Source organism: Eulemur rufifrons, chromosome 28 (genome assembly GCF_041146395.1).
Source record: "Eulemur rufifrons isolate Redbay chromosome 28, OSU_ERuf_1, whole genome shotgun sequence".
Classification (NCBI taxonomy): domain Eukaryota; kingdom Metazoa; phylum Chordata; class Mammalia; order Primates; family Lemuridae; genus Eulemur; species Eulemur rufifrons.
This window is the reverse complement of record NC_091010.1, coordinates 70411484-70423792: the sequence shown is the minus strand read 5'-3', so window position 1 is coordinate 70423792 and position 12309 is coordinate 70411484. Positions and strand designations below refer to the sequence as shown.

Sequence of the window (12309 nt, the reverse complement as noted above, 5' to 3'; positions counted from 1 at the left end):
AGAAGACATCATCTGCTGGAAGTGTGTTCCAGGAGAGGGAGCAGCAGCAGGGTGAACGGGACTACACAACATGCATGAAAAATCTGCACAAATGTTCAACAACTTCCAAAAAAGTGGTCACCATTTAGAACCATTTTGGATGTACGAGCTAGCAAACAAACAGCTTTTCTTCTCACTTCCTCGGAAGCTCCCCTGGTTTTGCTATTTTGCTCACCTAGTCCACCTTCCAGGAGAGGCAAGTCACCACTTACTGCTGCTCATACACCTGGTCACCAGCAGGACAGTTAGTAATTTCCTTGTGAGCTCAGCTCTACTCCCACTTGCAGGGAGATGGGAAATCTGATGGCAAGTGGAATCATAACTCTTAGTATGATGGTTGACCTAATCCACAGCAAAACTCAATTCTAAAAAAATAAAAAAGCATCAAAATTTTACACAGTCCAGTATTTGCATCTAGAGTTATGATTCGGGCCCCCAAAATTATTCATTTTAAAAACAAAAAGAAAATCAGAACAAAAACCAAAGGCTTTTTCCATGTTACTCCACGACCTTCAAAGCCAGGCGTGCCTACCCTTCCCTTGCACCAGCCTGTGTGCACCAGGCACTGTCCCCAGTGAAGTCCCAGCCTCAACCTCTAAGGCACTTTGTTTTTCTTTTGAGATAAGAGTATCGCCCTGTCACCCTGGGTAGAGTGCAGTGGCGTCATCACAGTTCACTGCAACCTCCAACTCCTGGGCTTAAGCGAGCCTCCTGCCTCAGCCTCCTGAGTAGCTGGGACTATAGGCATGCGACACCATGCCTGGCTAACTTTTTCTATATGTTTTTAGTTGTCCAAATAATTTCTTTCTTTTCTTTTTTTTTTTTTAGTAGAGACGGGGTCTGGCACTCCTGAGTTCAAACGATCCGCCCACCTCGGCCTCCCAGAGTGCTAGGATTATTGGCGTGAGCCACCACGCCCAGCCTGGTTCTTGTTGCTTAACATTCCTTAGTTACTAACAATTATTTTTCCCTTCATCATCAACTCTGTGGTAATAACACAATGCAAACTAACAATATCACAACCATTTGACAAAAAGGTGAAGAGTTTTAAGTGTGTTAATCCCAGAGGATTCCTATGGCCAAAGTGTATGTGGATTAATATAAAAAGCTTTGAATATACACAATAATCACAAAACACATGGGGTGCTTACCACAAAGCAATGTTATAAAAAGGATGACAATCTGAAATACCAGATTATATTCAAAATTTTAGATTTATTCAAAACTTTACTTAAAATAGGGGTTTAAAATTGCAAAAAGTTCCAATCAGTTTAATTCAGAGAACAAAGTATTTCTGTCCAGATTTTTTTAAGGGAAAGAATTCTATTTTCCTAAGTGTAATGTTACACTTTAGTTAGATTTAAATTTTAATTCCTTCAGCTTATCAAAAATTTCAAAAAAAAACAAACAAACAAAAAAAAGAGTACAGAAACCAGAAATTAATAAGGGCATTAAGGCCTCCTACCTCCCTACCTCTAAACAAACATTTTCTTTACTTGCCATAGAAATCACACCTGAGTAAGGGTGAACTATCACCCACTTGGCACACGCAAAATGAAACAAAAACAGGCCCGGAGCGGTAGCTCACGCCTGTAATCCTAGCACTCTGGGAGGCCAAGGCGGGAGGACTGCATGAGGTCAGGAGTTCCAGACCAGCCTGAGCAACAGCGAGACCCCATCTCTACTGAAAAAAAAATAATATAGAAAAAATTAGCCAGGCATGGTGGTGCATGCCTGTGGTCCCAGCTACTCGGGAGGCTGAGGCAGCAGGATCGCTTGAGGCCAGGAGTATGAGGTTGCTGTGAGCTAGGCTGATGCCATAGCACTCTAGCCTGGGCAACAGAGTGAGACTCTGTCTCAAAAAAACCCCCACAAAACCAAATGAAACAAAAACGTAATATATTTTAAATATAAAAGAAACAATCAATAAACTATTTAGGTTATATAAAAATGATCTTGTTTCAATCTCAAACCATATGCACCTTTACAAATTCCTCAGAGCAGTTTTACTTGCTCAATAACCTGGGTACTGTTTGTCCCTGGGCCAAGGATCTGCAGATGTCCTCGAGAGTCATGCGTCAACCCAGACACTGCCAAGGGAAGGTCCAGGGCCAAGGAGGAGGGAGTAAAAGGTCACGGGAGGGGCCAAGGTGCAGGACAGCGGACCAGACATGTGACCAGAGGCTGTTAGTAACCTTAGGCAGGGGAGGTGTATTTGGTGCAAAACCAAATGATTTTTAAGAAGAGGTTAAAGATTTACAATGTTCAGTAAGATGTACCAACAACGAAAAAAGTCACTATGACGCCAGATCTGAAATGTTAAACTCGTGAGTCTCTAAGAATAAGTTCCACACTCAATAATGCACCAGGAAACGAACACAGCTTTTTAACTTTAAGATGACACATAGGTTCACCTGGAGCTGGGGCAGGAGACACTCCCAGGGTCCCTGCCCATCATCCTTAAACTCTGCTTGGCTCATGTAAGGCTATGATTACGGAGACAAACAACCATCTTAAAGCAATACGATAAGGTTCAAGACTAAAATCTGGAGTAGGGACTTTAAAACATACCAGTGGAGAAGCAGAAAGACTTCATAGCAAAATTCAAGAATTTCAGAAGCTTAGAAAGTAACCTGAAGAATCAAGTAGTCCAACTCTCTTTCTGAAGATGAAGACACTGAGGCAAACAGCCTGCTCCAGACCACACAGGTGACTAGGACAGAGCTCCGAGTTCGAGGCGCCCTCCCATCCTCCGCAGCTATTGTGCTCCTTTTCCTCCGCACAGCCAGCCCGACTGTTTCCTGCGTCCCCAATGTCTGCAGCTGTTTCCTCGGATCCGCCCAATGCAGGAGGCACCGGAGAGCCCCAGGCCTGGGCTCGGAGGGCTCGAGGCCCGCGCAGTCCCGCAGCCAGCCCGCCGGTGACCTTGGTGGCTTACATAAGCCCTCGCCCACGGGACGGGCTCGCCTGCGCCCCGACCCCCACGAGCACCGCCGCAGCGGAGCCGCCGCCTGCTTCCCCTTCCGCCGGCCTCCCCTCCTGCCGTCCTCCCCTCCAGCCGTCCTCCCGCCAGCCTCTCCTCCCACCGGCCTCCTGCCGTCCTCCTATCCCGCCGGGCTCCCGTCCCGCCCGCCCGGCCAACCTCTCGCCGGCCTCCCGTCCCGCGGGCGGCCGGGCGGGGCCGGAGCGGCGCGGGCCTTACCTTCGGCCACGTCCTCGTCTATGGCCCCCTTGACCTGCGAGAAGCACCACTGGAAGTCGTTGCCGCCCGCGGGGCAGCCGCCGCCTCCGGCTCCTGCAAACACAACGGGGCGGTCAGGCCGGCCACAGCCGTCCGCCGCGGCCCCCGCCCGCCCCCGTCCCCGTCCCCGCCGGCCCGCGCGGGCCCCTCACCTGCCATGGCAGCCGGCGGCGGGACGCGCGGGACTGGCGCGCCGACCCGGGCTGACCAGGGAGGCGGCCGCCGCACCGCAGCCGCCCAGCTCTCGGCCCCGGCCGCCACCGCCGCCGGGGAGGGATTTTTTTTCCCTTTTCAAAATGGCGCCCAATGCCCGTCGCCCCGCTGGATGACGTCATCCCCCTCCGCCTCCTCGGATGGGCTGCGGGAGGGGCGGCCGCGGAGGCTGCTGGGTGGTGCCGACTGCGCCTGCGCGAGCCGCCCCCAAAACCTCTGGGTCGGGCGTCGCTTCGGTCCGGGGAGGGTGCGCTTCAGGGAGCGACCGAGGGAGCCCGAGGTGGCGGGCGGAGGCGGCTACCTCGGCCCTCGGTGGGCTCCAGCAACCAGGTGTGCGCCCGGCGCTCTCCTGAAGACCAGCGCCGCCTGCCGCTCGCTCCTCTCCGGAGGCTCCAGGAGGGCTTTCCCGGCCGGCTGACACCAGCCGGGCCGACCCCGCCCCCAGCCCGCCCCTCGGCCAATGGGAGTGTGGGCCCTCCCGGAGCAGCCAATGGAGGGCGTGCTCGGCGGCAGCGGGCGGGACATCCGGGCCGGCCGCACCTGGAGCGCGCGGCACCTGAGCGCGTCCTCCCGCCGATCGCCCCGCCCGACTGCCGGAGGCCGGGCAGGTCCCTGTCCACCTTTGCCAGCGGCCCCTGCTCAGAGCTCACCATCGCCCACCAAATGGCTACTTCAGGGGTTCCTGGGGCTCCCAGCACAGGCTCAGGAAACGCGGCCGATCGTTTTCACATTTGCGGGTGCGTAGGGAGGGGCCGCGGGCGCTCCCGGGGTCACCGCAGGGCCAAGTCCCGATAAACCCTTGCAAGTCAGCAATACAGTAGGTCGAAAACGCGGTGAGTACCCCGGTAAGCCCATCGTGAGGTCGACAATCGCAGACCCAGCCATCGTAAATCCGGCACCGTGTTCACCTGTGGGGTGATGTCGGTCTCACAACTCTCAGGGGCAGTGTGAAGTTGGCGGCGACCACCCCGCACCACCGCGACAGTCGCTCCGCAGATGTCCTTTATGGCCCGCTCCTGCCCCGGGCTGCGCACTGCCCACAGTCCTGGGCGCGTGGCGGTGAGCAGAGCAGACAGCCCTCTGCCCGGTGGAGCTCACATTTCAGCGGGGGAGACAGAAAGAAAGAAAAACGTGATAAGTCAGATGGAACTGGAGAGAAAAGCGGAGAAGGAGGGACAGGAATGTGTACCGGGAGGGCCGGCGTTTTAAACCTGGTGATCCGGTGAGGTCTCAGGGAGACGAGGGAGCAAGCCGTGCGGAAGCCTGGCAAGGGCTGTGCAGGAAGTGGGAACAGCAGGTGCAAAGACAGGAGGCAGGACCTCCTGGCATGTTGAAGAACATCTGGAAGTGGTGTGGGGGAGAATGAGTGGAGAGGAGTCTAGGGATCAGAGTGACGGCGGGAGGCCAGAGGGAGAGGACAGACGGTGGGCAGGCCATTTCAAGGACCTGGGCTCCGGGTGAGGTAGGCTGTGGTGCTGTGAGCAGAGGGTCAAGACTGATTGGGCTTCAATAGGGTTGCTGTGGCCACTCTGCTGAGAAGCCAAGGGGAGAGGCAGGGAGACCAATGAGGTGGCCAGCAGGGTTGTCTGGGCGAGGGGATGAGGGTGCACATGTTGTGAGTGTGGTATGGTGTGGTGAGAACCAGTCCAAAGCAGGGCCAGGCCTTTGGGGTGGAATTCATGCAGTGTGGAAGAAGGGACTGCACCCCGGTGGTCTGAGCACCTGGAAGGAAGGGGTTTCCAGGCCCTAAGATGGGAAGGGCTGCAGAAGGAATGGGTGTGGGGGTGCAGACTGCCCAGAGGTTGGCTCTAAACTTGAGCTGTTAGCACAGGCTGTTGCATGGGCGAGTCTGGGGCACACAGGGAAGTCAGCGTCAGAGTGTGAAATCCGGAGCACTTAGGGGCCATTTCAAAGCAGGAGAATGGGTGAGATCCCCTCAGGAGGGAGGGTAGATAGGGACAGGACCAAGGAGAGAGCCGTGAAGGCGGAGGAGACAGAGGAGAGGCAGCCTGTCTGTGGGATCCTGGACAGCCAGGGGCAGGTGGGGCTGGGAGCTCCGTGGAGATGGGAGGGCGTGGCCGGCTCTCAGACACCGTGGGAAGAGTGCTGAGGATGGGCCATTGTTTGTAGCTACCAGGAGGCCATTACTGATGGGGACAGAGCAGGGACTGTGAGTGGATGCACACAAGTTTGGGGAGGGTTTCAGAGAGAGTGGCAGGAGAGTGTCAACAGAAAAGAACCCAAACTCCGTAAAATAATTTAAAGAGGTTTATTCTGAGCCAAGTATGAGCGACCATGGCTCAGAGCCATGCCCAAGAAGCCTTGAGCAAGTGGTCTTGACATGGTTGGCTTACCGTTTGGTTTTATACATTTCAAGGGGACAGGAATTACATGTAAAGTCATAAATCAATACACGGAAGGGGTACATTGGTTTGGCCTGAAAGGGTGGGACATCTAGAAGTGAGGGATTACAGGTTATAGGTGGGTTTACAGAGTCTTTGATTTGTAATTGGTTAAAGAAATGAAACTTTGTCTAAAAGCTTGGAATGTTTTAAGTTGCGATAAGGAAGTCTGCTAATCAGAGACAAGCCACCAGACATACACCCAGACTCAAGTGATCTGTTAAGTAAATGGATGACCCGCAGGTGGAGTTCAAGCTTTGTCTTGCACGGCCTTAGACCTGGTAATGAGTTACAAAGAATATCTCCAAGAAGGGAGGGGGCATGACGAGGCGTGTCTGATCTCCCTTCTCATGGCCAGCAACTCAGCTTTTGGGTATTTCTGGGGTCCCCTTGGCCAAGAGGGGGTCCATTCAGTTGGCTAGGGGGGCTTAAGATTTTATTTTAGTTCACGATAGGAATTAGAAGAAGAGCAGAGAAATCAGTCTGTAATCTCCTTTTTAAAATGTAGATTTAGCCAGTCAGCCCAGGAATGCAATTGAGACACTGAACGAATTTTTTTTTGCCCCGCCCCCTCCCCCAAGACACTGAACGAATTATCAGGTGCTCTTATATATAATTGCTTTAGTGTTTGTTAAAGATACATGTTTGCAAACGATGGCAAGATAATTAGTTTTAGTTTAGAATGTATTTTTTGGTTAACTAGATACCATTGAATTAAATTTTTTACCCACCACTGAATTAAATTTTTGTTACTAAACATCCTACAATGCAAAATTAAAATTAAAAAATAACAAGATGTAGCCCACAAAGGTAACATTGTTGAAAATAGTGAGCTGCTTTCCTTGTGTCCCACTGCGCATTGGCTGACCAGCGAGAGGTTTATCCTATTTCTCTTATGATGCTAGCAACTTTGAGTGTCTCAGTGAGTTACTCCGTTTGAATTCTAACTGGTGTTTTCAGGTCCCTGGGTATTGCAAGACAATTTTCCTTTCTAAATTGTGTTTTTGATCTCACAGCTGTATTGTGAAATGCTGGTGTGCATTAGAATCTGGCCTACTGTGGTTGTATAAGGGAGTAGTACTCAGTAAAGAGAAGGAACAAGCTACTGACACAGACAACAGGGATGACTCTCAGGTTACAGGAATGAAAGGAGCCAGACAAGCACAAGCTGCCTGATTCCATCTGTTTTATGACGGCTACTCTGTGTGTCAGCTTGGCTAGGCACAGTGCCAAAACTAACCTCCGTGTTGCTATGAAGGTGTTCTGTAGATCTGCAGTCCCCAACCCCCGGGCCATGCACCAGTACAGGCCCCGGTACTGGTCCGTGACCTGTTAGGAACTGGGCCGCACAGCAGGAGGTGAGTGGCAGGTGCGAGTGAAGCTTCCTCTGTATTTACAGCCACTCCCCATGGCTCGCATCACTGCATAAGCTCCGCCTCCTGTCAGATCAGCGGCATTAGATTCTCATAGGGAGGCTGAGGCAGGAGGATGGTTTGAGCCCAGGGGTTTGAGGCTGCAGAGAGCTATGATGATGCCACTACCACTGCACTCCAGCCTGGGTGACAGACTGAGACCTTGTCTCAAAAAAAAAGGTTGAAAAAAATCACAGAGGGGCAGACCCTGTTAATTATTCTTTCCCTGAATACCTTTATTTTTTTTTTAATTTCTTTAATTTATCTAGATTTCAACTTATAAATATTTAAAATACCAAATGTGTATTATTTCAAGTTCAGATTTAGTAGCGAGCTCAGACTTACCACAGATGTACCTTACTGTAGGGTGTGCAATCTTCCCACGTAAAATATACCAAATTTAGAAACGTGGCCAAGTGAGCGGGTCCTGGCCTGCCCTTCCGGTGCCGGTGACAGCAGGAAGCCCCGGGCCCAGCTTCCCCAGCCCGTTTGCTTTGACCTGGCCACCCAGGCAAGGCCGCTGTGTGGCAGGGTGCAGCTGCGGGCCAGTGTCCCAGGCTTTTTACACCCCGCTGCCCCCTGCCTCTGGAGTGCAGCAAGACAGCAAACTCATCCCGCTGTTTCTCCTTACTCTGGCCCAAAAGGCTTAGATCCTGGTATGTTTCTCAATGCTGAAGGAAGGGGAGAAAGGAGGGAAGGAAGGAAGGAGCAGAACAGAGGAAGTTAGGAGGGAGGGAAAGCTATGATAAGTCCTGTTTTGCTGAATTTAGAAGGAAAACCCCACAGTACACCTGCTCCTGTCTCCTGGGCCTTTCTTCCCTGACCCTGGGGCATTTGCTTATTCCCCCCACCCCCAACTCATTCCTAAAAACAATCTTTACATGATGAAGTGAATGAGGAAGAGAGAACAAGAGAAATGCTCATCTGTGTGTGGTCAGCAGAATACTGGGCCTCCAGCTGTCTGTGCCCCAGTGCCCAGACTGTGGCTGTGTCATGTTGCATGGCAAAAGGGACTTTGCAGATGGGATCGAGGTGACAGACTTCAGCATCAGGCTGGGTTATCCCTGTGGGTCCGAGGAGTGTTTAAAAGCAGAGAACTTTCTCCAGCTGGAGTCAGAGAGGTGCAAGGCCTTCGACTTGCAGTGCTGGAGGCCGTGTGGACACAGGAGAAGGAATGTCGGCAGCTCTAGGAGCCAAGACCAGCCCCAGCTGAGAGCCGGCAAGGAGACAGAAACCAAATTAATCCAGACAACGACCTGAAAGAGCTCGGAAGGAGATTCATTACAACAGCTCTGCTGACGCCTGGATTCCGATTCCGGCCTCCTGTGACTTGGCGCAGAGGACCAGCTGAGCAAACTGCCCAGACGTCCAACCTACAGAACTGTGAGGTAGTAAATGGGTGGTGTTGTAAGCCGTTAAGATTGTGATCTGTTATGGCCGCAAAAGAAATACAAGGTGTATGAGCAGAAACAGATGCACTTTTGTGTGCTCACGCATCTTGCTGCTGCTTGCTGTGGGGCCAGGTGCTTGGTCCAGCTGCCGGTTCCCGCTGGTGCACTGATGCCGTGGTGGCGAGTGAGCAGCCGGCTGCTGACTGCACTGGCATGCACTCAGCAGAGGTGTGCGGCCCCTCTGCGCGCCCAGCAGGCGTAGGTGTGAAGGGGGCCGACCTGCGCTCTCAGCAGCACCGTGGACTCCCCAAGAGTCCAGAGCAGCACTGGGCACTTTTCGTGCTCATCACTGAATGCTCACAAAACCCTATGAGCTAAGTATTGTCCCATTTGTCAGATGATGAGATAGAGGCTTAGATTAAATAAGGTGCACATGGCTTCACCATCACCAAGAATCGGAGCCCAGTTCCAGCTAAATTCTAACCTCAAGCCTGGAGCACTTAACCTCGAGTCTAGCTATTATAAAACATGAAACAACGTGGGAGATTTTGCCCCAGAGCCCACCCCCCCGTGTGTCTACGGGGCTCTGATGGCCTGCGGGCTTGACGCCAACGCTGAACTGAACTGTAGAATGAGGCAATGGTTTGTCGTCTGATGTCTGCAGGATGACAAATGCAAACCCACTGGCACATGTAACGCGTGCACACCTGCTTTGTTGCGGGGAGGCCTCCCACGTGTGCTGGGCCCGGTGGGGTGCAAGAGTGCTGCAGGGGCGCAAGGACACCGCTGATGACCAGAGAAGGATCAGCAAGACTGACGTCCCACCCTCCTCCGTGCCTGTGGTCACTGTCAGAGATTTAGTCGAACAAAGGAGAAGGCAGTGATCACTTCTAAGCAGACGATGCTTCGCAAGAGGGTGTTAGAGCATGTGGGATTCCAGCAGGCACAGAGGCAGACACTCTGGGCAAAGAAAACCGCACATGCAGCTTGGAGAACTGTGAAAATACTAGTAAGAATCTAGGGTAAAGTTTCATGAATTTTTAAAAAACCGATACTATACCCTAATTGCTTTTTAAAATTAATAGACTTTATTTTCTAGAGCAGCTGTAGGTTTACAGAAAATTGAGCATCAGTACAGAGAGTTCCCATAACCCCTCCCTCCACACACACACTGCAGATTCTGCTGCGACTAACACGCTGTGGTGGTGTGGAACATTTGCTATGATTGATGAACCCATACCGAGATCATATTGTTAACTGAAGTCCACAGTTTACATTAGGGTTCACCACGGTGTTGTACATGCTGTGGGTTTTGACAGATGCATCATGTCACGTGTCCGCATTACAGTACCATACAGAATCACTTCTCTGTCCTAAATTTCCTGCGCTCTGTGTGTTCAACCCTCACTGCCTCCCCCAGCACCTGGAAACCATTGATTTTTTTTTTTTTTCAGAGACAGGGTCTCGTGCTGTTGCCCAGGCTGGAGTGCAGTGGAGTCATCATAGCTCACTGGAACGTGGAGCTCCTGGGCTCAGGTGATCTTCCCACCTCAGCCTCCTGAGTGGCTAGGGCTAAAACTGTGCACCACCACACCTGGCTAATTTTTTTTTTTTAATTTAGAATTATTAATATATATATACATATATATATGTTTATTTATTTTTTGAGACAGAGTCTCGCTTTGTTGCCCGGGCTAGAGTGAGTGCCGTGGCATCAGCCTAGCTCACAGCAACCTCAAACTCCTGGGCTTAAGCGATCCTACCGCCTCAGCCTCCCGAGTAGCTGGGACTACAGGCATGCGCCACCAAGCCTGGCTAATTTTTCTATATATATTTTAGTTGGCCAGATAATTTCTTTCTATTTTTAGTAGAGATGGGGTCTCGCTCTTGCTCAGGCTGGTCTCAAACTCCTGACCTCGAGCGATCCACCCGCCTCGGCCTCCCAGACTGCTAGGATTACAGGCGTGAGCCACCGCGTCTGGCCCACACCTGGCTAATTTTTAAAGTTTTTGTAGAGATGGGGTCTTGCTGTGTTGCCCAGGCTGGTCTCGAACTCCTGGCCTCATGCCTCCCACCTTGGCCTCCCAAAGTGCTGGGATTATAGGCATGAGCCACCGTGCCTGGCCCATTGGTCTTTTGATGGTCTCCATAGTTTGGACTTTTCCAGAATGTCATATGGTTGAAATATACAAGTGTGCAGTCTTTGGAGACTGACATCCTTTTACTAAGCAGTATGCATTTAAAGTTCGTCTGTGTCTCTTCATGGCTTGATCATGCATTTACTTTTATTGCTGAATAATACCTATTGCACGGATGTACGATGGTTTGTTTATCCATTCATGGAGGACATCTTTGTTACCTTGATTTTTGGTGGTTATAAATAAAGTTGCTATAAGCAGTCATGTTCAGGTTGCTGCATGGACGGGAGTTTCCAACTCACTTGGATAAATACCTAGGCGTGTGATTGCTGGGTCATATGGCGAGAGCGTGTTTAGCTTTGCAAGAAACTGCCCAACTATCTTCCAAGTGGCCGTGCTGTGTCACATTCGCACTGGCTATGCGTGAGAGTTCCCGTTGCTGCTGCTCCTCACTAGCATTCGCTATTGTCAGATTTCTTGGGATTTTAGCCATTTTAGCAGGTGTGCAGTGTTGTTTCAGTTCACAACTGCCTAATGACATAGGACGTCGAGCATCTTTTCATGTTTATCTCCGTCTGTATGTCTTCATCTGTGAGGTTCAGATCTCTTGCAGGGCCCTCCCCCCACAGTGACATCAACTCAGCAGAGAAAGGTTAACTGAGGACGGAAGCTTCTTTTGATGCAGGGGGGTGTCCAGTATGTTTAAAGGTTTTCACGGAGCTGGTTAAGTCGTGGAGCCAATGCAGGGCGGCCCCGCCTTCTGGCTGGCCCCCCTCCCACGCTCCCGTCCCGGAGTCTCTGCACACTTGCTCTGGAATCCGGCCCCTCCGAGGATACCGTTTCTTCAGAGTATACATCGTTTCACATGTGCACTTACATGCACGTGCACACGCACGCCCACGCACACCCCTCACACCTTCCAGGCGCGGCTGGAGAGACCATGTCCACAGTTAGCATTTTAGACACAAGGAAAACACAGGGCTGAGGGGTTGGTGGCTGATGCACCAATAGCACCTCCCCTAAAGCAGAACCTACAAGAACTGTGAGGGTGTTTTGGAGGCCGGGGAGGCCTGGTCAGCTGGGAGGGGCTTTCCCCCTCACCTCTCGCCCTGCCCTGGAGGCTGGGCCCGGAGCAGCTGCCAGCAAAGGTTCTGGGCAGCCGGGTCGGCCTCTGCCCTGGAGAGCCTGGTCTTCAGGCGGCTGGCTGACTTCCGGGCCCCTGTTTCCTGGCCCAGGACCGTGGCCACCTCTAGGGCAGTGGGAGGGACGCCTGGAGCAAACGTGAGGGTGCCCCCGAGGCAGGGCGGGGACCCCTCACTCAGAGTGACTGGCCTGGCAGTGCCGGAACATCCTCGCCCCAACAAGCAAGCACCGGGGACAGGCCCACACTCCCCTGGCCCTCGGGATGGGGTGAGCTCAGGGCGTGAGTTATGGCTGTTGTAACTAACTACTTGCTGCAAAGGCGGTGGCTTA

At 52.1% G+C, this 12309-nt stretch overlaps 1 protein-coding gene across 2 annotated transcripts in view; it reads right to left on the bottom strand.

Annotated features, from left to right (window-relative positions):
* PPP2R2D (protein phosphatase 2 regulatory subunit Bdelta) overlaps nucleotides 1-3576 on the bottom strand; it is a 37599-nt gene extending 34023 nt beyond the window's left edge. For both annotated transcript variants that reach the window (XM_069460325.1, XM_069460326.1), the window contains exons 1-2: nucleotides 3433-3576; nucleotides 3242-3334 (exon numbers count right to left, since the gene is read on the bottom strand). In XM_069460325.1, coding sequence (XP_069316426.1) covers nucleotides 3242-3334; nucleotides 3433-3439 — 100 coding nt within the window. In that variant the 5' untranslated portion in view covers nucleotides 3440-3576. The remainder of the gene's footprint in view (nucleotides 1-3241; nucleotides 3335-3432) is intronic.
* Between the last annotated feature and the right edge of the window lie 8733 nt (nucleotides 3577-12309).